General features: G+C 40.5%; 1 protein-coding gene across 7 annotated transcripts in view; it reads right to left on the bottom strand.

The window, feature by feature from the left end:
• The window catches only part of blnk (B cell linker), a 205,908-nt gene that overhangs the window by 135,878 nt on the left and 44,517 nt on the right, over positions 1-25,513 (bottom strand). For 2 of the 7 annotated variants that reach the window (XM_072557705.1, XM_072557707.1), the window contains exon 1: positions 15,788-16,046. The exons of 4 other annotated variants lie outside the window; for them this stretch is intronic. In XM_072557705.1, the coding sequence (XP_072413806.1) occupies positions 15,788-15,801 (14 nt within the window). In that variant the 5' untranslated portion in view covers positions 15,802-16,046. One more of the 7 variants, XM_072557708.1, reaches the window with a different exon arrangement.

The raw sequence follows: 25,513 nt of genomic DNA, 5'->3' as shown, positions 1-25,513 counted from the left end.
GTCTCTTGGTTATGGGGATGTAGCAGAGGAAAATAGAGTCTCTACTGAAATCAGAATAGCCCAGATTTTTTAGTTGTAATAACTGCAGTGTTTGTTAACATTACTGAGTAAAGCTAATAACAAATTTTGAGGAAGGATTTTTACTGCCATTCTGAACCTAGTCCAGGGGGTAGTTCGGGCTAAGTTTTCCCTCTGGGACTTTTGCCAATCAATTTGATTTAAGTTAAATCTGGATCATCTGGTTGTTGCTCCTTCAGCTGGAGAAAAGTTTCCTTTTATTCTAATTAAATTCCTCAAACTTTTATGCACCTCCATCAAATCCCTTCACGCTTCTTAGCTTCTAAGGAGAATAGCCCCAGCTCCTCTATCAGCCCTCAATCCTGGTGCCATTCTGACAAATCTCTTCAGAATTCTTGACAAAGCCTTCACATTTGGTATCCAGAAATGAAAGTCCTAGTCACAATGGGGTATAAATTCTCTCGTATATATTCAGGAAAACTTCTTAGCTTTCGTACACTGTAATCTATTTATAAAGTCCATTGAAAACATAGGTTTCAGAATGATACTCTTTACAACCACATCTCTCCTACAGTTACACACAACTGTGCAATAGCTTTTTGAACCTGGTCCTATTCATTATCTAGATAGCAGCATCCAAATGATCTGAACCTCAAAAGCTCCGTAAACACCAATACAATGGATGAATGAGAATATCCTGAACTAATAAGACAGATTTACTGGTACATGAGTTTGGATTTTACTTCAAGCTTAGAAGTAGCAAAACCTTCCACGAAATTAGCACCAAATTCACCTGCAATAATATGCTATTTCTAGCTGTACAGATTGGCTTTGTTAACAAAACAAAAACACGTTCTATCAAGTGACACATTTCATTTATTGTAAATTGAAACAAAACACAATACTGAGTACAGAGTGACCACCATATCTGCGGGTCCGGTTACCGTGGTTTCAGTTACCCGTGGTTTACCAAGGCCTGAACATATTACAGGGAACATTCCAGAACCAGGGACCAGGGGATTGCTGGGAAGGTAAATTTCCCATTTAAATGAATGGATCCATGGCTATCCACGATTGGCCTTGGAATGTATCCCTGCGGGTAGCAGGGGACTACTATACATAAAAGAACAGCAAACTACTACAAATGGAAATATAAACAGAAAATGCTGAAAATAGCAGGTGGAGAATATCGATAGGGGGGAAACAGTCAATGCTTCTAAACCACAATCGGCACCAGGTTTGACAAAGGATCACTGACTTCTCTTTCTCTCTGAACAGATGCCACCAGGCAGGTTGAACACTTTCAACACCTTCTATTTTCAATGGTGCAAAAGTAACCCAATTTGCCAGCCTTCCAAAAAGTAGTGTCCTTGTGAAGCTCATATTCTTTGTCAGCAAGATTCCCAGTTGCAGCTCCCCGAGATCTGGTTAGCCACATGAATTTTTTTTAAAAATGTACGAAGAAAACAAAACTTGCAGAGCAAGGCAAAAATCAATGCCATAGCAAAAAATAGATTTTTTTAAATGAGCAAATTAATAAAACCAACCATTAAAAAGTGCCAGCTGCACAGCTTACTTACAATATTTTATATATCCTTTCAAGGAGCAGCCTGCAAAGAAACAGACTCGGCCTGAGTTTTGGCCACTAGAGAAGAGAGAAGGGACCAGCAATGAGCTGAAGATTTGGGGTTCACTAATATTGAACTTGTATTTGCCTCTGGTAGGCAGACTCTGAGCTGCCAATGACGGAATTTGTACACAAACAGGACAGGAAGCATTCTCTGCCCAAATAAAGGTGATGGATCTGCTCGTAAAGCTGAAGAACCAATCGGAGGTCTTTCAGCTTGAAAGAAGTAGAAGGCGACGACTGAACGAGTAAGTCATAGAATGCTTAGTTTGGAAGCAGGCCATTCAGTCCATCAAGTCCACACAACCTTCTGAAGAGCATCCCGCCCAGAACCAGACCCCAACTTATCCCTGTAACCCCAGGGCGGCACGGTGGCACAGTGGTTAGCACTGCTGCCTCACAGCGCCAGAGACCTGGGTTCAATTCCCGCCTCAGGCGACTGACTGTGTGGAGTTTGCACATTCTCCCAGTGTCTGCGTGGGTTTCCTCCGGGTGCTCCGGTTTTCTCCCACAATCCAAAGATATGCAGGTCAGGTGAATTGGCCATGCTAAATTGCCCGTAGTGTTAGGTAAGGGGGAGATGTAGGGGTATGGGTGGGTTGCGCTTCGGCGGGGTGGTGTGGACCTGTTGGGCCGAAGGGCCTGTTTCCACACTGTAAGTAATCTAATCTAATTTCCCATGGCTAATCCACCTAGCTTGCACATCTTTGAACTGTGGGAGGAAACCAGAGTACTCTGAGGAAACCCACACAGACACGGGGAGAATGCACAAAACTTCACATCGACAGTCGCCTGAGTCTAGAATCGAACAAGTCCTTGACTCTGTGAGACAGTGCTAAACACTGAGCCACCGTGCCGCACTGAAGGAGAGGGTGCTTCAACATGAAGGTAATCGGAGCTACTCCTTTATCCAGTCAGGCAGTGAAGTCCTACTGTCTGCTTGGTGCCATCAGAGCTTCCATGAGGAGAACACCTTCAGATTTCTAAAAGAGCTCCTCACTGCCTCTGGAAACCTGGAGGTTGCAGTAGGTTTCTCTTGTTAACCTTATGGTTCTCAACGAACCATGTTGGCTCCCTGACACATGAAGGAAGCTAGCCATGGCACTACCTGGCCCAGCATCCACAATAATGGCCTGCAACCAGGATACCCGCATTTGGCAGTGAGGATCTCTGAGCTGCGAGATCCTGATACTGGCAGAGGCAAAAAAAAAATCAAGCCTCAGGCACCAGCAGGTTTGGAATTAAACACTGAAATAGGAATCATCTTGAGAAATTCTCACAGCCAAAACAAAGGAAATGAAAAACACTGATTATTTTCCACTTTTCAATCATTTTGCAGAGTGAAAAATACATTGATACAGATTAAGATAGAAGCTGAAGTGCACAAACCACTAAACTAAATACTTAAACTGCTGTCACTGACTCTCCACTTCTCCGCAGGATGTGCTTTTGGAGCGGTCACAGAATCGAAGAATTAGAAATCACCTGAAGTGAAATGGATTCTATGTCGTTATTTCTCATTGATGGACTCCCTTGACTCCCGAGAATCTATGGCTGTCAACGGTAGACAGGAATGTGCAGTTGAGAGTGCAATCTAATTTGCCATGATCTTATTGAATGGTAGAGCAGGTTAGAGGGGCTGAATGGTCTACTTCTGCTGCTAATTCATACGTGCATAACTAATTGAATGTTATATCGCACTGAATGAGCTGGAACTGATGTCCGATTTGACGCTTCCCCCTGCTTTAAGAAAACATCATCATCCTGGTGCTAAAGTATGCCTTAATGACTACTGCACAGTGGTCTCCAACATATGAAGTGCTTTGAGAGTTTAGTCATGCCTCACATCAACTCCAGCCTCCCAGATTGCCTTGATCCACTACATCTCACCCATCAACGCAACAGGTCCATGGCAGACACCATTCCCCTGGTCCTACACTAATCTCTGGAACAGCTGGATAATGAGGGCATCTACATCAGACTCCTATTTATTGACTTTAGCTCCGCCTTCAACACATAATTTCAGCCAAATCCATCTTGAAACTGAGACCTGGGACTCTGCTCCCCGTTCTGTAACTGGAGCTTTGACTTCCTGACCCACAGATCGCAATCTGTAAGGATAGGCGACAATACCTCCTCCATGGTAACCCTCATCACTGGTGCCCTGCAAGGCTGTGTACTTAGCTCCTTAATACGCTGCTCATATGCTCATGACTGCCCCCAAATTCTACTCTATCTCCATTTACAAGTTTGCTGATGACACAACTGTAGTCGGTAGGATCTTGAACAACAAGTACAGGAAAGATATAGAGAATTTAGTGGCACGGTGTAAAATGAACAATCTCTCCCTCAAATGTGAAGGTGCTGGTCATCAATTTCAGGAAGTAGAGTAGAGGACACACCCCTGTCTGTATCAATGATGCTGAGGTGGAGATAGTCAAAAGCTTCATGCCCCTCGGAGGAAATATCACCAACAAACTACCCTGGCTCATCTGCATTGACGTTACAGTTAAGAATGCACACTACATTCTCTACATCCTCAGAAGGCTAAGGAAATTCAGCACGTCCACAATGACCCTTACCAATTTTTATAGATGGAACTTATCCAGATGCATCATAGCGTGGCATTGCCTCTGCTCTGATTAAGAGCACAAGAAATTACAGAGTTGTGATCACAGCCCAGTCCATCACAAAAACCAGCCTTCCTTCTACTGAGTCCGTCTATACTTCCTGCTGCTTCGGGAAAGCAGCCAACTTAATCAAAGACCCCTCCCACCCTGGTTTACTCTCTTCTATCCTCTTTTGTTGGGCAGAAGATACAAAAGTTTAAAAACATTTGCAGCATAATCTTGAACAGCTTCTTCCGTTTTCAGACTTTTGAACAGACCGTTCACATTTTAGAGTGGATCTTTCTCTGCAACTTCTCTGTAGCCGTAACACTATATTTGTACTCTGTTTTATTACCCTGATGTGCTGATGAAAGTATGATTTGTCTGGATAGCATGTAAAACAATATTCTTCAATGTATCTCGGTACATGTGACAATAATAAGTCAAATCAAATCAACGGGGTCTTTAATGGCATAGTAAGTCAATCCAGTTTTCTCTGTGAAATAATAGCTTTCTCTTTTTAAAGAAAATTTGGACTTTTTTTAAAATAAAGTTTGTTTATGCATTTCAGCTTCTATCTTAATCTGATGAATCGACATATTTCGTACTCTGTAGAATGATTAAAAAATAGACAACAATCAATGCTTACCATTTCCTGGTTGTTTTTGACTGAGAATTTTTTCTGCATAAAATGCTTAATCCCTTATAATTGGCTCCAGATTTAAATGAATATCGACAAAGATAGAATCTATGATTTAGCGATCAGTAAATTTTGGTGGAAAGCTTTCATTGCATCACTGACAATAAAAACCAGAAATGGTACATTTCAAATACAGCCACCATTCACTTATTAGGGCTGGTATTTAGCAAAATACAGCATGACAAACAAAGCTGCTATACAAAAATAACTTTTTCAGAAGAATGCATGTAATAAGGTTGGTTATGTCCCCACCCTGTAATGTTTAGATTAGGAACTTATTTCAAAATGTTAGCTTAACATAGTTATTGCAATATGTGTAACCACAGGATTACAAGATTAAACAGCATGCAATTAGCCCTTACCAAACATATACCAAATGAACAAATTTGGATGGTTAGTTACAGGAAGGTGTGAAAGGCCAACCTACTTGCCTAACTACTGGGACCAACATGGAGGGTGCGGAAGATGGAAGTCAAAGCTCAAGAAATTGATGGAAGTGGGATTTCTGATGGGACCAGAAGAAGGAAGCATTGTTTTCCATTCAAATTATATTCACAACCAATTTTGCTTTAGGGCGTGCACAGATGGAAACTTTTTCTTCACCCAAAAATAGCTCTGTTGGCAGAAAGGGTGGAATCTCAAAACTGGTGTCCGCCTTAGGGTGAACATACGGACCACCTAACAGAACATCAAGGGAGATACATGGGCAGTGTAAAGGTGGACTGAAGGGATCTTACCATGATACCTAGTCTCTCATGATGCTATATAAATAAAGTGACCTAACTACTAGCCCAGACATATGGAGGAGTATACGTGGAATGACTGACCTAACTTACTACTTAATACATGTAGTGTAACCACACTAATCAAAAAATCAAGGTCTTCATTGGCCATACTATTCACAAATATTTCCATAATTTAAAATCACAATAAAACAAAACATTAGCTGAACATGAATTAAGCAGATACTTGTAATGGTGTCGGAATAATTATGGGTTTGCATGTAATGTAGAATAGATTAAATAAGAAAATTTTTTTGATCCAAGTTGTACACACTAAAAAATTAAGTAAAATAAAAAAAAATTAATTGTGGACTGAAATGGAAAAAGGGCTAGATTAATATTGAGGATTGTGGAAGGAATTGCTGTACTTTGAAAAACAAATTACTGAAACTCAGTTTTGTAATGCTTAAACTGCTGTTTTGTTCAAACAGTGGGGAAGGTGTTTGTAGCTCAGGTTGGCTCTGGGGTGTGTATCAAAGTGGAATTCGGTTGGCAACAGTTTGCTGTTTGGTCTTTTGAATTTTGACCAGTAGTGGATGCCAAGTACATTATTGTGATGCCAATCATCTAATTGGTTTCTGTGCAGCTGAACAACTTGTGGGTATGAACAATAGAGCATGAAACCTTCAGACCTCTGAAAAAAGCAAATTGGTGTGGGTCTCTCTCTCTGCAGCAAAATACCAAAGCTGAAGAAAGCCATGTATTTTCTTCCACCAATCACTCTAAACTATTGTTTTTAACCAAGAAGTCAGCCTTTATAATTTGTGAACCAGTCACTTTGTGCCTCCTGTGATGAAGTGGTAGAAACCAAATGAAAACCACAGAAAACCAAAAGGACCTGAGAAACAAAAGGAATCCCCGCACTGAATCCTGAGGACTGGTGCCATTGAACTCTTTATCCTGTGTTTCTTCCCTCCATTCATAAACCAATTGTTTTGTCTGCCTGCACACAAGTATGGGCGGGGGTGGGGGGGGGGGGGGGGGGGTGGAGGGATGAATGAGGTTTGAGTTATAGCGTGACAATTCAATGATTCCAAATCAGGGAAGCAACTATTTATTTGTAATAAATAGCAGCTTTTGTTCAGTATAGAAACCTGGTGTTTGTTTTGTGTTAACCTGAGTCGAAAAGTGTGGTGCTGGAAAAGGCACAACAGGACAAGCAGCAGCTGAGGAGTTGGAGAGTCTAACAGACAGTCAAATTTGAACTTTTCTTACTTCAATAAAAGTATTCTTGATGACTCTGAGAATAGTCAGGCTTGATTTCCAGTACGTGCCCCCAGTGAGGTGTAACAAATTGAAACTAGTGAGTTTTGGGGAGACTGTTTTGAGGACAGACCACAATGAAGCATGGCTGAGAGCCCAGACATCCATTAAGCTGTTAGAAGAGTTGAGTTTCCAGTTTGAAAGCTTTGGCCCGCTTTACTTTTTTGCTAATTCCAATCTTTAGTTATCATGAAATTTCAAGTGCTTGTAGTTTCTATTATTGATACTTTAAACATTCTGGATGATTTGCATTCTTATTGGCATATAGTAAGGGTAGTTTGTTTGAAGGCAGTGGAAAGTTATAAATTAATAACTTTTTTGAAACACATTTTTTAAAAAAAGAGATCTTTGTTAAACACATCCTATTGTGATAATGCAATTCTTTGATTTTCTCCAAAGTGGTTAAATGGATATAGAAGTGCCATAGCACAAGGAGTTGTGAAGGATGGTGCAGTGGGGGTGGTGCAGAGCTTAGCATGGAGGGCTATGAGGGACCATGTAGTGTAACTGGTAACATTAAGTGGCATGAATAAGACATGGTCATGTGTATCAGGTGGTGTAAGGACTATAGGGACTTGTTGTTTTCCTAATAACAATACAAAGGTGGTCGTTTAAACATCAGACTTCAGTACTTAGCGGCCTCTGGTGGCCATCTCCAAACTCCAGCGTTGGCAGTCCTGACTGCAGCCCTTACCTGCACTTCCCACCCATCCCCCCGCCCAAAAATGAAAATATTTGCTGTATTTCTCCTGAGGTGGACAGGCATCAGGTCAGGAATTTCTCTGGAAACTCTTAGCGTCCACCACAAAGATGACAATCCAGCCCTTCTGGTTAAATCCCACAATGACAGCTGGGAAATGTAAACTGTGTCAATTAATGATAAAAATCTGGAATAAAAAAGAGCTGGTATCTTTAGCTGCTATTACACAATTTTCTTATAACACAGGGTTGCACGAGAAGAGAACCTATTGCATGATAGCAGAGCCGACTGTAACTGCCTCCTGGAATGGTCCAGCAAACCACTTGGATGCATCAAAACTGCTATCTCCTTCACCACTCCTCCTGGGCTGTAACAATTTGTGAATCTTTTCCAATGTATTGCAGCGATTCAAGAAGTGGCCTCTCCACCACTTCTCAAGGCCATGTAAGGACGGGCATGAAATGCTGACCTTGCTAATGCCACTCACATCACAAGAATGGGAAAAAAAAATTCAATGAGAAACTCATTTTGCACTTCAATCATAAATAGAGAGAGCCATCCATTGTGTATAGTCCTTTCAAACTGATATATAAATGATTACTAATTTTGAGGCAAAAGATAAAGCTCCATTTAATCAGGAGAGAATACCTTTCTGTTTGAGGTGCTGATACTATCGAGGTTTCTTGGCATCGAGAAACAAAAAAAATGTTTATTGACACCCCATTAGTCTGTCACTATAAAGTAGTTAGGTCTTTAGTACCATGTGGCACCTGGATTTCATGGCTGTGACTGGGGATAATGTTTATTTTGTGATGCCTGACTGGTGTGACTGGATCTGCTTGTCTATCTTGTTCTGTAAATACATTGCAGCTGTCCTGACACGTACATTCTGTGGACCCAAGAAAAATTTGGCAGTGAATTTCTTACAATAAGTGACAAAGGTTTTATACAATAGCTGTGTGACTCCATGATCGTGAAAGGATGATTCAGTTTTACATAGTAATGCTGTTGGAATTTTGACGCAAATGGTGTATTACATGCATCAGTTCTCAGTATATGCCATAGTTATTATAAAAGTTAAATGTTCATTTGTTTTTGTCTACTCGATCTTTATGGTATGTGGGCGTCACTATCTATGCCAGTACTTGCTGCCCAACCTCAGTTGCCTTTCAGAAGGTGGTAGTGTGCTGCATTAGATTAGATTAGATTAGATTACTTACTTAGATTAGATTACTTACAGTGTGGAAACAGGCCCTTCAGCCCAACAAGTCCACACCGCCCCGCCGAAGCGCAACCCACCCATACCCCTACATCTACCCCTTACCTAACACTATGGGCAATTTAGCACGGCCAATTCACCTGACCTGCACAGGTTTGGAGTGTGGGAGGAAACCGGAGCACCCGGAGGAAACCCACGCAGACACGGGGAGAATGTGCAAACTCCACACAGAGAGTCGCCTGAGGCGGGAATTGAACCCGGGTCTCTGGCGCTGTGAGGCAGCAGTGCTAACCACTGTGCCACCGTGCCGCCCATTAGAGTGTTTATGGCCATCTAAGCAAAGCAGAATCAGTTACTGATGTTACAGTACAGTCAATGCTCACTCTAATTTCCTACTGTGCATGAATCTTTTGCTATACTGCACATTTTCTATAAAATTGAGGCACATATGTCTGCATCTGTAGAACTCTACTTATGCACAGCCTGTCTGTCCTCTATTCACGGAAGGTTGGATATGTGCACAATTTAGAAGGAATATTGACTACAACCTAAAGCCATTAGTTTCGCTTTCTCATGCGCTTTTTTGAAAAGGTTTAGTATCATACTTCCTACAGAACTGTCATCTGGCAATGACATTTTAGACATCAGGGAAACCTAAAACAGAATGCACTAAATCTTGACAAACCAGATTTAACAATGTGACATTTGCTAGTCTTATTAGAAGACTAATAAATGGACAGACTAGAGATGTCGTTTCAGATTTTGACAATGAAACTGAAGCAAGAAACACATAACCCCTAGTGAGACAAAACCCAAACACTAATTGAGAGAAGGAGATGGCATGCAGAATGTCTGATAACTCTCAAAATGAATGGAAGGTGTGAAAAAGAGCACTTCGTTCTTATATCTGCAAATAAAAAAAAGTCAGTGCTTGTAAATCATAGTGGAGTTTATCACATTTATTTCGAATTCTACTTCAACTATTAGAACAACAAAGACAGATTAGCTGGATTCCCCCACCTTGAAGTTTATAAAATGTGTTGAAGTGCTCATGTTACTATGGTGATAATTATTGAGAGAATTAAAACAACACACGAGCATTATCTGCTACATTTCATTGCTTTCATTCAGTACTGTGGTTATGTAATCATACAGCTAAATGAAATCCAGAACATGATTTTGATCGTTATATTTTACAAAAAAATATAATTGCTCCATACTTTCATCATATTCAGCTCTCTTGTTGGGTGATTGTTTTGAATAACACCGAAGAATTTGGTCAAATCGTGCTCAGTCTTACTATTCCCCTTGGCTTCAATCTCTGTACAGGTTTCCTTAGGTCACTGCTGGGAATGAAATCTACCAATCTCTGATCATTGATTCAACTCTTACTTTAACCCTAGTTCCCACTACCACCTGATGAAGGAGCGTCACTCCGAAAGCTAGTGTGCTTCCAGTTAAACCTGTTGGATTATAACTTGGTGTTGTGTGATTTTTAACTTTAACCCTAGTTGCTTTGCTGGTTGTTTCTTAACACTCAATTGCGATCTATTTTTGTATTTGTGTTTGGATTTGTACTCATGACCTCCAATCTTTATCCATAAAATGCTGCACAATTTTCTCTGTGTATTTAAGAGTCATAAATCTCTTTTTCCAAAATGTTAGCAATTTTTACCTTAAAACTGTAAAATATAAACCTTTATGCTTGAAGTTACAGTTTTTGCAATGTAACTTTGCTGGCTCTACACTTTTTTTATCTAGTCATCAATAAATTTAACACCAATAAAAATGTTCAGGGAAGTATAAATCTCAGTAACTACTGTTTTGCAGTAGAAAGGGTGACAAAATTGAAACAATCTTTTTAGGCACTCACAAAAATAACAAAAAAATGCCATTCAGCAGCTTTCCAAACATGAAGCCACAGCATCAGTTTAAAGGAACGAGCCCAAATATGTGTCTATAAACCAAAGACAAGCATGCTGTATTTAGCAGTATTGGACATCTGTGGTCTGGACCTGATAATTTAATTGAAGAGCTACAGAATATGCTTTAAATATGCTTCAAAATAAAGTGACTACTAATTGCAATATCCATTCTATGTTTTGTGGAAAAGAACAGTGAACTTACAATCAATAACACATGGACAGCACAAAACAAGTGTCAGTTTATAGTTCCTCCGAAAGCTAATGCAACCTTGCACAACTACAAGAAGCTGCTGCATAACAGTAATTGCGACATGATGCATTTAACTATAATTCTCCTGAAACAATTTGCATGCATTAGTATGTTGACCACACTGATATTCATCAGATCCAATGCTCCTACCTCTTCATAGCTACAGATTTTCTCCTATTACTTTAATACATTGCCAGTGTTAAAGCTAAAATAATGTCATAATTTTAGTAAATTAACTTTGTTAACCTTAATACAGTGAGTGAATAACTTTTCAATATCTTATTATCTTCTCTTATTTAGCCTTTTCCTTTCCAAATACAGCACACTGCAGAAACAGGAACTGTTACATTATTTGTGTAGTCAATCATCCATTGTTTTGAGTGAATGTGGATGGTGCATTGTAAATATTGATTAATGGCCTAGGAAGTAGGAACATAAAACAAAACTGAGTCATTGAGTCTGCTCTAACATTTGATAACATTGTGGCCTTAACACTGCTTGGCCCCTCCCATAACTCTTGACTCCTTTGTCAATCAAAGCCCTGCCGAACTCAGCTAGGAATATTTTCAAGGATTCCTCGACTGGTTGCTGAGGAAGAGAAATCCAAATGTTAATAACTCTCTCAGAGACAAAATTCCTCCTCATCTCTGCCTTAAATGTGATACTTTTATTTTGAAATGGTGTCTCTTCATTCTAAACTCCCCCATGGATGGAAACATCCCTTCATGATGTTTTAATTAGGCCACTTCTCATTCTCTTATAAGTCAATAAGTATAGACCCAAGCTGCTCAAATTTTTTGATAAGGGAAATCCCAGGGTCTAGTCATTGCAAATACTGTAGATTTTTGAAGTTCTGAAGCCTTTCAGTTTTTTCTATTTAGAGGTTGCCAAGAATGGGAATAATTGCACGTAATCACTTCACAATTTAAAAATAAAAATTTTGAGAGGTCTCCAAATTGCCTTCCAACCTGGATTTTCTCCTCCATCCTCACCTTGCCCCCAACCCAACAGAAGAAACCAAGAAAAGTGTTTGATTTCTTTGAAAAATAGTAAATACTCCAGTGCTACAAAATAGATGAGCATGATGTTTTTTTTTGCTCTACATGTTCATCATCTGTTCATAAAATGAATTATTCCATCTGCTTTTTAACAGCCTTGACTTGTACCACTACCTTCAAAAGATTTGTATTCATACACCTACAGGCAAACACAAATTCGGAGCAGGAGTCGGCTACTTGCTCCTCACTCCTTGAGACTGCTCCGCCATTCAATAAGATTATGGCTGATCTTATTAATCCACATTTGCACCAGCCCCTTTCCTTATTACAAATCCATCTGCATTTGCCTTAAAAGTATTCAAAGAGTCCATTTCCAAGACAAACAACTCTTTCGGAGGGAGGAAAACATGCTCCTAGCCCTTGTCTTAACAGATGATTCCTTTTTTTTAAAAAAGAAAGTAACCACTAAATTCTAAATATTCCCACAAGAGGAATCCATGGGCCTAGAGACGATGTGCAATCAAGTTGAGGTGGTGGAATACTGGGAATGTCACAGGAATAGTATAATCTAGAGCCCCATAGCAAATTCTGAAATCGGACTCCAATAAAATCTGGAAAAAATTAGCTAGCCTAAAGACAGCTATGTAAATACTGATAATTGTTAGTTAAAAAAAACCCATCTGGTTCATTAATGTGGTCTGGCCTCCAACTGATGCACAGCAAAGTAGTGGACTCTTTAATCTGAGAATCATAGAATTCCTACATCGTGGAAGCATGCTACTTGGTCCATCAAGTCCACACCGACTCTCCAAATAGCATCCCACACAGACCCACCCCGGACCAATAACCCGGCATTTCTCAAGCCTAATCCACCTAGTCTGCACATCCCTGGACAGTATGGGGCAATTTAGCATGGCCAATCCACCCACCCTGCACATCTTTGGAATATGGGAGGAAACTGGAGTGCCCGGCAACATGGGGAGAACGTGTAAACACCACAATCAAACCAGTGTCCCTGGTGTTGTGAGGCAGTGCTAACTACTGAGCCACCATGCCACCCTTCTGAGCTACTCTGTTGTATCAAACTGCTATGAAGCTTAAATAAAGAACAGAAATCGGACAGACCACCTGGAACTGACATAGATACAAGGCGATCCTCTATAATCACATAAAATTCGTAAATTGGTCAGACTCTCAGACTTGTCAAACAACAGCCTGGCAATCATACTCATGCAATCAAACTTCTAACATACAATATCCCAGAAAACACCATCAGCACTGCCAGGGAGGACAAACACACCATAGGTGGCAGCGCATGGTGTACAGTCAAGAAGAAGTTACCCCAAGTGTCATCAATTGGATTGCAGACTCCATACAATCATTGCAACAGGCCAGGAAAGCAGCTGCTCAATACCAGCTACAGACCTCCTCTCTTCCCTTGGCTAATAACTTCCCATCCTACTTGGAGCAAACACTGAGGGGGGCAAGGGCACAGCATGTTCTTTGAGTTGAGGAATTCCACAACCAATGGATCTGATCCAAGTTCTACAGCCCTGTTACATTTGGTTCTTAATGGTGGTGGCTAATTAAATAACAAAGTACAACCCTTATTCCATCTCTGGTGAAAATGATGCCAAGTTTGAATGAGAACTTTGAGGCCAGTTTGGTTAAGTTGAAGACTTATTCTTTCATTATGAAAATACAATCATAAGTGCCCACTCATTCCCGTAACCCTGAAAACCCCAGGGGTAAGAAATGCCAAGTGAGGTCTTCTTATACTTGAAATTTTCAGACTCTTTCAGATACTAACATTTGGAAGAATCTTTTGCTCACTTCTAGCCATGTCTTTAAATCTGTGCCTCAAAAGGAGAAAACTGCATCACCAAGTTGAACCACAATGCCTGTTTATTCTCTTTGCCTAATTATCTTCTTTTGTCTCTATACTGAGTTTCCCAGTCTCAGACCACTTTCCAATACCTTAAGAATGTAAAAATATATATAGGAGCAGGAGGCGGCAATTCAGCCCCTCGAACCTGCCCCCACATTCGATATGATCATGACTAAGCTCATCTTAACCTCATCTCTACTTTCCTACTTACTCTCCATAACCCTTCAACTTATTACTAATGAAAAATCTATCTCCTTCTTAAATTTAATCGATGTCCCAACATCCACTGCACTCTGAAGTAGTGAATTCCATTGACAGATGACCCTTTGAGTGAAGTAAATTTTCCTCATCCTTGTTTTAAATCTGTCATGTTTTATCCTAAAATTATGACCTTTTGTTCTTGATTTCTCCACGTGAGGAAGCATCCTTTCTATGTTTATTTTGTCAATCCCCTTCAGAACTAAAGTGTGGGGAAGAAACCAGTAACATTGGCCAGTATGGAGCTTGAACCCACAATTTTGACATTATTAGCACCACACTCTAACCATCTAAGCTACCTAGCCACCTATGGGCATTGTATCCAAGTCCCCATTCAACATCCACACTTTAAAACAATGATCATGGCTGATTTCTTCGATCCTTATTCCACGTGTGAAGTCTTGCCGTTACTTTTGATACGTCTTCAGAAGGTTAATCAAACATGGGTCTCCTTTCTCTTGCCTAGTTTGGTTTTGGATTGTGGGATGCAATTATTGCAGAAACCACTAATATGCCATCTTGGGCAAAATGGTGGTTTTGAAATGTTTTCAGCATTCAAACTTCCACATTTAGGAGACTGAAGCCAAATCTAAATAACCTGTCCAGATTGTCATCATTGAGATGACAAGGAATATTAAAGCACACAATTGATCCAATTCATTGTAATTTGCTACCTCTTAACCATCAAAGTCTCAGACGTCACAGCTTGAGAAGAATACAAGAGCATAATGAGTACTGATCACTAAGGGTTAACACAGACTGGCAGAACAAAAGAAGAATTGGGTTCTCTTAGCTTGTGAGCTTTTCGTTAATTTGCTGAAACATAGGGTCATCAAGTATCAAGAACAGCACAGCAGCGCTTGCTCCTGGTTGTTAAGAGCTCCCCATCACTATCAAAATTCAGTGAGACTGCTTGAAGCAGAGGGGAGACAAAGGAGGGAAATATGCTTTCCATTTGACTGAGGTTACCATGAAGGACTCTCTTTCTCAACCTCTCCATTTGTCTGAAGCATGGTTCATTTTTTAATGAAAGCAAAGACAGATTGAATCTCGTTCTTTCATAGGTCAAAGAGGAAATTGAGACAGTCGTGCCTTTTATATTCCTAAAGTGCACCTTCAAAGACAACAAGTTTCATTCAATGAAATGGGGAAAAATACACATCAACAGAACACTGTAGTGTTGTTTTCAGGAACTAGAATCCTCTAATCCCTCAGCCAGCCTAAGATTCAACATCATCTTCCAGCTTTTCTCCTACTTTTTCTCTCGTCACTAGTCAAATACCAAATAAGCTTCCAGCAAAACTACAGCTAAAGATAAGTACAGTTAGATCCAATATCACACTTTTTTTTGAAGAATTGGCATTTAAAATCAAAGTGATCCAAATTCAGCAGTTAGGCAAAATTTGAATTTTCCATTAAAGCTAATACTGATCACCAAAATTAATATTTGATTATATACAGGAGGAGGTTGCACTGCAATAAACAATATTTGATATTTTGCTTCACAATTGTTTATCCATTTACTCAATAAAATCAGAAACCAGGCATACCTTACACCTTTCATCTTACAGAGTTACTTTGCACTTGGTTGTTGACGAGTATTTCTGCACTTGCTGGTAACACAGATAGCCTGTGGCTCCCCGTATGCATTAGTAGATAAAACCACTTGTGGAAAGAAAGCAGAATGAGGAAGTCTGAACATTGTTTTTAGAAAGTGGTCTCCCTTGGCATTCTTGCAGCATAGGTTTTGGAAAAAAAGTAATAATATAAAGGTTTTGAAGGCTTCATTGAGATGAAACTGAAGCAGCACGGCACTTACAATTAGGGTTGAGGCTGTGACAGAAACTTCCTTGTTTATACAAATGATTACGAGTGAAGTGAAATTTGGCCTGACAATTGTGGGTGTGTTATAAAGGCAAAATTCCAGGAAGGCTTGCGCTTTTACACTTCCCCCTATCACTTGGTGCTCTTTTATAGATTATGTGAATGAAAATCCAGAAGTAGGCTTTTGGGTTGGAAAGCCAACTCCACCCAGCAGTGTTTTTCCTTGAATTAGTTAGATGGAGACTGGAGGATATGGTCAATGAATTAACTCCATAGAGGTCAAAATCCCATCAGCAAGTCATGCTTTATTTACACATAATACTGGACACTGGTCTGGCTTCCTCAGAGCCAGCTCTCAGGTGAACAGAACCTCTGACGCTCCTGGTTTTTCCTGTCAGCCGGGTTCCCTGACTGAACCAGATTCACAGCCCCAGTCAGGGAACCCCTATTCTATGAGGTCCACCTGGCTGACTGTGTTACACTCACCATCTAATGTGAACAGTAGGTGAGCTCTCTAAGCTGAATGGCCCTCTATGTGAAGGGGCTGTAGCCTGTTGACAGGTAGGACAAAAAGAGAGTGAGAGAATGTCATACTGAGATTCCACTAATTTTAAAACTTTTGAATTACAAAACTGCCATAACTGCCTGGCCTCCCCAAATGGAGGAGATGCCACATAGGCCTCAAAATGTGCCTTGGGGAAATTCCAATTGGCCTTGAACTCATGACAGACTCTGCTTGAGGCAGTGAGATGTCTCTAGTAAACTGGCAGATTGATCTGGAATACAACATTACGTGCTTGCTTGTTTGTTTCTGTTCTGCCCTGATGGAGGTGTTAAAAATTCTGCCCCATACATCAGGCAGATTCTGGAGAGAAACAGTTCTAAATCATCTTTCTACTGTGGGGTTTCTCAGGAGGAAGGCATGGGCATGTCCTGAACACAGCCCTTTTTGGTTGATGTCAGAAAACAGATACACACTGAGATTTGCTCCAGCCCTGCCTCTTATGCTTCAGGCAGTTAAGTGGGAGAAGGACTCAACAATATGCCATAGGGCCATTTCTTTAGGAGTAGCCAGTTGCAAAGTTACAATGGGGGAAGAGGGGGGAAATGGGCCATTTCTTCTTCCTGGGCCTTCAACCCTGGGTGTCTATCCAATGCCCTTCCGTCTGTGAACTGCCAAGCTATTTCACTGTCGACCTAGTGCCCACTTATTCTAACAGCATCCAATTAGGCCCTGGTTTCACATTTTAGTGATGGTGGAGTGGGATCGTCAATTTTCAACATTAAGGAACAGGAATTCCATGAGGATGCCTGTTTGGGGGGAGGGGTGTTACCCTCACTTTACAAGTTCCGTGGAAATCCTGACGCACAGTGGGTCACATCGCTGCCTTGGGGCCAGAAGCCTAGGTTCAAGTCTGCCTCCAAGACTTGGTAGCCAAGGAATGTGTGCTCATAAGAAAGTCAAACAGGTCAAGTACAAATTTGTATAACCAAGAGCCATTCCTGGTCAGCCACATGAAGAAAGATAATTGCAATCTCTACCATCACTCCCCATTTGCTCTGGACAATAACAAACAAATAAAGGGTCATGTTGTTACGGTGGCTCAGAACCCCCCTGTTGGGGGAAGAAATTGAAACCCGATTGATGGTGAGGCTGGGGTAGATTCAAGATCTATTTATGTGCCATAGTGGTGGTTGTACTGCACTGTGTATCAGACCTGCCTTCAGGTGGCTGGAGAACTAGAGAAGGAGACAAGCTCTGTGAAGCCCAAAAATCGCATGGAAAATTGTTGAGTATTGACTGCTGAATTCAGCCCATATTGTGAGCACTATTACCTAACCAGGATTATATTAAAATGCTTGGAGCCCTCAAAATAAGGCAGTACGTTGCAATCAAGGAAGAATGACACACTAGTTCTGCTGTGGTTAGTAAAGCAACTTTGATGTAATGTGTGAATAGATAGCAAGAAGAGTAATCATTGGAAGACTGAAATATAAATAGATTTTTCTGCAAACATATAGCAGTCATACAGCAATAATGTTGGAAAAATATAAACGAATGTTTCAGACTATAATCAAAGTGAAATACCGCAGAAACGGGAAAGCTGAATTGAAAACAGAAAATTCCAGAGACTTTCATTTGATCAGGCAGTGGCTATGAGGAGAAAAAGAATTGCCAACTTTGTGCTAATTACCAATTGCTGGCAACTTAAGGACTTCCTCCTGCTGCCGCTGGGCTATTCCTGTGGCAAGGACTACACTGCTAGAGCTAGTGACCTTGTGGATAGAGTGGGGTGGGGATGCCACCTAGTGGGGCATCTTGTGCCAATCTGAGGTGCTCCAAAAGGTGTGAACTCCCCCTTTAAGTCCCAGTGGCAATGTTGTTGCAAGAGCACAACTTGCCATTGAACTGGTTGAGACTTCCTCTTCACTAGAATTTGTTAACTCTGCATCATCACGTAAACTCACATGGCTGATCACAAGGAAATAGTGCTGCTCTTGAAGAAGAGCTAAATAAGGAGAACCCTATATTTGCAGTCACTGTGACCACGATTTGGATTCAGACAGCTGAATGAACAGAAGTGTAGATTACAAGCAGTTTCCTTCATCACCCCATTCTGTTTTTACTAAGGAAAATATTACAGACAACCAACAAGAACACCAACCAGAGGAAAAGCAGCAGTTTTCAAAGTTTAAGTGACAATGGTTTTGGATATTTTTCAAAGGCTGATGGGTTAAACTGTTGGTTGGTGTGCAGGTTGGTAAATGCAAGGCACAAAAAGAGCAGTGTTACCTTCCTATAGTGCACTGAAGTATTGAATTGGGCCTTGACTCAGTCAGAAAAAGATGTAACTGCACCTAAGATGTGTAATTCTTGTTTCCTCCTCACCAAATTCTTAATAGCACTGTACCTTCAAAAGGAAGTAGATTGTGAAGGCTTTTGCAGGCTTCAGTAATGAAGCATGAGTAAGCATGGGGCCTTGACAGGGGAAAAGTATGAACAAGCTGGAAAGTGAGAAGGACGTTCCCAGATTCTAAATGAATAAATAATCTTGTGTTCAGATCATGAGGATGGCTTCTATGTGTATGAACAAGATGATGGAGAAATGGGGAAGATCATTATGTGGGTATATGTTGGTGAACCACACTGGCCCTATTTTGAATTCTTGGTACTGCCAAAACAAAAAAGAAAGCTACTCCAATGAATAAGTAAACACAATAATGACATATTAAATGCAGAATCTTCATTCAATATGGAAGAGATATTTGATCAGATATGAACCAAAGCAGACACCGGTTTTGCATAAATCATCTTGACGGTTATTTCCAGGCTATTTAAAATAAACAAAAATATAACTGCATGGCAGTACTTAGGGTACTCACTGTGAACAACTTCCCTCCTTTACTGTCCACACCCTCTGCAACACCCAGTCCCCCTATCTCTTTTCCACATCGCTGGAAGGGCTCATGTGGATATAGGACCTTGGTAAAAGCCCAGTAATGAGCCTGAAAGCACTGGTGCTGTGGGGTTCTTGTCAACACTCCAGCCAATGCATGAGTCATAGTCAAAGAGTCATACAGCATGGAAACAGACCCTTTGGTTCAACCAGTCCACACTGATCATGTTCCCAAACTAAACTAGTCCCACCTGCCTGCTCTTGGTCCAATTCCCTCCTAACCTTTCTTATTCATGAACTTGTCCAAATTTCTTTTAAATGTTGTAAATGTACCTACATTTACCACTTCCTCTGGCAGTTCATTCCACACACAAACTATTTTCTGCATAAAAAAGTTGCCTCTCAAGTAGTTTTTAAATCTTTCTCCTCTCAGCTTAAAAATATGCCCTCTAGTTTGGAACTCCCCCACTCTAGGGAAAAAGACCCCTGTCATTCACCTTATTTTTTATGCCCCTCATGATTTTATAAACATCAATAAGTCACCCCTCAACCTCTTACACTCCAGTGAAAAAAGTCACAGCCTATCCAATCAATTTTTATACCTCAAGCCTCCATTCCTAGTAACATCCTGAATTTTTTTCTGAATCCTCTCCAGTTTAATAAGGATTATCCAGTGTTCCAGCAAATATTCCACCTTCCAAACAAAACCCAGCAAAAGACAATTAAAAGATATGCATCTGATTGCAAATAGCACCACCCAATGAACATGTCTATCATGCTTATCAAATAACAGTCATTGATCCAGTGTTCATATACACATCAGAAATTCATCTTTGTAATTTATGTACATTAAAAAATTCTATTTGTTCTTTTATGCTATCACTACCATCGCATTCATTCTCTTATAACTTAATGAATGCTAATGTCGTCAATCTTCAAATATTTGGGATGTTTTGTTAATTTTCAAATGGAGTAAGTGTTTAGGAAGTCCATGATGATAACAGGACATTGGGTATCGCCAAATAAGTGATGCCCAGAATGAAAGTTTGTCACATAGGAGAAATGGCTAAATACAATTAGGCCCAAAACAGAAATTATTTACATAATTGTTCTGACTATTTTAAGGAGTGGAATCGTTATTACCTTTCTACATACTCTCTCTAAACAACACTTCAAGTAGTGACTAGGGTGGGCAGTAATGTCACTGATCTAATAGTCCACAATAAATTCACAAAAAAAAGGCACAGTTAAAAAAGAATTGAAAAAGAAGTTAACTTAATTGCGACCATTTAAATCAATCGATCGTGGTTAAAAACCCATTTAATTCATTAATCCCCTTTCGGGAAGGAAATCTGCCATTCTTACCTGGTCTGGCTTACATGTTACTCCAGACCCCCAGCAAAGTGATTGACTTTTAACTGTCCTCTGAAAGACCCTAACAAGCCACTCAGATCATGGGATGGGCAATAAATACTGACATAGCCAGTGATGCCCACATTCCATCAAGGAAACAAAAATTTCCTAACAATTTCTTCAGAAAAAAATTGCCTTCCATGCACGCAGAATAATGAACATGTTTCAAACAAACAGTGAAATGCTAAGACTGCACATGCTCAGCTCTGTTCTTTACCCGACAAACAGAATCATTTATATCTGGCCTGCATTCAACTCCTGTATATAGCAAATAAATTAAGCTAACCAAACAGTAACCAATGTTCAGTCTACAAGTACAATCTTGTCTGGAAAAAACTGGTTGCTATGCATTTTCAAAAAAGATCAAATGTTAAAATTAAGGATCAAATGGTGGTTTGGAGTGCAATCGTACTCAAGTACTTTAACAGAATTCTGGGGAGGGTTTGTGGGAGTGAAGGTATAATGTCTGCAAAAGATTGGAGCTGAACCTACACACCAAGGTAAGCGTAGCCTGGTAACATTCAAAGAAAGGAATAAGTCACATTTAAGAGCTCTCTAGGCATTTGAGTCAATCGTAATATTTAATTTGTTGAAAACAGATGCTTTGGAGTCTTTGTTCCACTGGAAGGCATAAAGACCTGGGTGCAAGCCAGATGCAAAACTTTTCTATTAAAGTTATTCCAAAAATAGTCGAGGATTTTAAATAGGGCACCATGCTCTAACGTTTGAGATTCAATCATGTCTTCCAGCATCTTGCATGCCAGCTATTTACAGGATTTAAACAATTATATTTTCTCTTGTTAACTGCATGTCCAGGAGCTGTAATGCGTGGGTTTGTGAATATCACATGACCCACATGTTGCCATGCTGGCAGTCAGATGGCTGAGTGTTCTGGACGGGGTGGGGGGGAATTACAGGAAGGCTTTGTGGATAGAAAGGGCAGAATGTAGGCTGGAAGAGACCCAGCTTTTCATTATTGAGCTTAGTGAAATCCTCCTGCACCTCTAGGCCCCAGATAAGCATGGTATACAAGTGTGAAAGTTGCCTATGTTGCATGTTACCAACATTTATTGAACAATATGTGACAGCAAGTAGTAGGCAGTTAGCATTCTGTCTTAACTAGCTGCTAATTGATTTTCATGTGGTTATCAATATCCTGCAAGATGAGGCAGCTATTGTAGCTGCCAGGCACTCAGTTATTAACATTGCCATGGGGACCAGAAACATACATTATGTGCACTCCTTGAATTTTAACTTTTATTCCACACAGTTTATGGTAGGCACCCTCTAGCTTCTGTAGAAGCTGAGTACCAGGAAAGTATTTTCCAAATGATGAGTAACAGGACTTTGAATACATCACCAGGAATCAGTTCTGCTGATAAAACGGTGTACTCTGAATATTCTCTTCAAGCCACAGGCCTGAACACATAACTTCTTCATAGCTGGGTTCTGACTGTTTCACCAACAGAGTACGAGGCAAATCCGAAAGGTAGCAGACACTAGCCACCCCTCAGCTTTGTAAAAGCTGATATGCCACCCAACATAGCTGAGCCAGCAAAGAACCATCCTGACATGGGAAAGCAAATAGTTAATTAGCATTGTAACTTCAGTCATGCGAAAAAAACCTGAAAGTAACTTACAGCCTCAAGGGAAGACCAAACTTTGTGCAAAGCTTATGGTGCAGTTCTAAATTGGGACTAGGCGTACTGATTTCTTTTTACATAAAAAATGATTGATTTTGGTGGCATTTTTAGAACTTTTATACAATTAATATATTTTTAATTGAAGAAAAAAATTGAATTTTCAATTCATCACAAATCTATCACACATCCAAGCGACCTCAACAGTCACTCTAAGTCACCTCTTGCTGCATTAGTGTTCCATTTCTTTGAATTGTATCCTAACTAAATCCACAGCCTCTCAAAAGGGACACCTTCTCTTTTGCTAATGGTGATAATGCAAAACACTTGTCTCCCTCCCTCTCTCTCCTGGAGTTCAACCTGTCATTTCTCTCCATCTCCAGTTCTGTTAAGCTGCTATTATTGAATCACAGAATCCCTGGAGGGTGGGAGCAGGCCATTCAGCCCTTAGAGTCCCCACCGATCCTCCAAAAGAGGATCCCACTGCCTACACCTCACCCCCCAAGCCTCACATCCCTGCATTTCACATGGCACATTCACCTAACCTACAATTCCCTGAACATAATGGGCAATTTAGCGTAGCCAATCCACCTAACCTACATATCATTGGGCTGTAGGAGGAAACTGGAGCACCCGGAGAAAACCCACGCGGACGTGGGAAGAACGTGCAAACGCCACACAGACAATTGCTTGAGGATGGAATCAAACCAGAGTCCCTGGCACTATGAGGCAGCAGCACTAACCATCGAGCCACCGCGCTGCCCATCTTCTTTCTGTCTGCCAATTTAACTTAACACACCTGTTTCCCTTCCCATAGTTTGTGTTCTCCATTTGCTTTGAACTAATGCTGGTATTCTTCTTTCTCTCACTCAAAATAAACTGTTGCTCCCATTTCCCTCATCTAACCCCTTTCCAACACACTTCTCCAAGTTTTGCCCTTCCTTGTCCCTTTATTAGCCTTCATTCTTTCTTTCATTATGACTCACCATCCCCTGCCATTACCATCCTCCTAATTTAGTTGTCACCCATCTGTTTGACCATTTGTCACACATATGTCAATGTCCATGAATGTATGAAAATAACAGGCATTGTCATTCTTTTTTAAAAAGAAAAACAGCACAAATAAGGACAATTAACATTGATCTAAGATAGAGTCATAGAGTCATACAGCACAGAAACAGACCCTTCAGTCCAACTCATTCAAGCTAGCCAGACATCCTAATCTGACCTAGTCTCCCATGCACCAGCATTTGGCCCACGTTCCATCTAAACCTTTCCTACTCATATAGCCATCCAGATGCCTTTTAAATGTTTTAATTGTACCAGCCTCCACCACTTCCTCTGGTAGCTCATTCCATTCACGCACCATCCTGTGTGAAGAAGTTACCCATCAGGAACTCTTAAAATCTTTCCTTTAAACCTATACCCTCTAATTTTGGACTCCCCATCCTAGTGAAAAAAAGATCTTGGCTATTCACCCTATCCATGCCCTTCATGATTTTATAAATCTCTATAAATCTCACCCCTCAGCCTTCAACATTCCAGGGGAAAAACACCAGTCTATTCAGCCTCTCCCTGACTCAAACCCTCCAGTCCCAGCTATAACCTTGTAAATCTTTTCTGCACCCTCTCAGGTTTAACAACATCCTTCCTGTAGAAGGGCAACCAGAATTGTATGCAATATTCTAAAAGTGACCTGTATGGCTGCAATATGACATCCCAACTTCTATACTTAATGCATGGACCAATGAAGGCAAGCACACCAAATGCCATCTTCACCATGCTGTTTACCTGCGACCCCACTTACAAGGAAATATGCACCTGCAGCCCTAGGCCCCCTGGCAACACACCCAAGGGCCCTACCATTAACTGTGTAAGTTCTGCCTATATTTGCCTTACCAAAATGCAACGCCTCACATTTATTTAAATTGAACTCCATTCCAATGGTCATTTTCTGACATTTTCTGGTTTCTGTACAGACATGAGCCAACTCACATCTCTAAAATGTTAATATACATGTCGAAGAGTTTCCCCTGAAAAGATATTCAGGAGGCAAGATTGGTTTTGGAATTTAGTTCCTATTGTCTGGAGAGTTACAGTAACTGAAATGTAATGGCGATCCTCGACTCATTAGCTGCAAACTTGAAACTTAACAAAGAATGGAATGGAGAAAAAAAAAATTCTACAACAAAAAACATGAACAGCTGCAATTCATTGAGAGGCTTTGGTTTATGTATCTGGATTGTTTGTGTGGATAAAGGAAGGACTGATCACATCACCACAGAATTGGCAAAATAAATCTTATTATTCAAAGACAGGACACAGCAGCTCAATCTGGGAAACTCAGGTCAACTCAGATCAACAAAGTTCTAGGATGAAAGGTACAGGTAGCCAACTCAGAAACAAGCACAGACACCATAGCGATTGTAACTAGCTTAGGCAAATGGACCTTATAGAATAATTCCCTGACTGGGGCTGCTAATCTGACCCAATCAGGGAGCCCTGCTTGACAGATAATAACAGGAGTGGCCACTCTGGTGTTTCCTTTCTTCCTGGTGGTGGAATATAAATACAGATTTACACGTTGTTGTTTTTCACCGTGTCCGACACCTGCACACACACGCACACGACATAGCTGCTGGGGAAAAATAAGCACTACTGCTTGTAGGTGATAGTGTGGGGGATAAAACAAAAGTTAAAAAAAGAAAACAAAAACAGGAGTGTCAGAGGTTCGGTTCACTCTGAGGAAGTTGGAACTGTGTAGTGTAAATAAAGGGTGACTTGGTGATGGGATATCAGCCTCTGTTATTTCAGGGACTTTGTTTTCACCTCGGCCTACACAGTACCAACACCATAACTTTGAATGGCAGTCCCAAAACTTTGAACTTCTCACTACATTCAAAGAATCAGGAGAGAGAAATCCTTCAAGGCTTGCAACATATCCATCTTTAAGAACTGATCAAAGACATTTGCTTTATTTTTTGTCATGCTGTTAATAATC

This window comes from Chiloscyllium punctatum, chromosome 38 (assembly GCF_047496795.1).
Source record: "Chiloscyllium punctatum isolate Juve2018m chromosome 38, sChiPun1.3, whole genome shotgun sequence".
Taxonomy (NCBI): Eukaryota; Metazoa; Chordata; class Chondrichthyes; order Orectolobiformes; family Hemiscylliidae; genus Chiloscyllium; species Chiloscyllium punctatum.
This window is presented reverse-complemented; position numbering and strand designations above follow the sequence as displayed.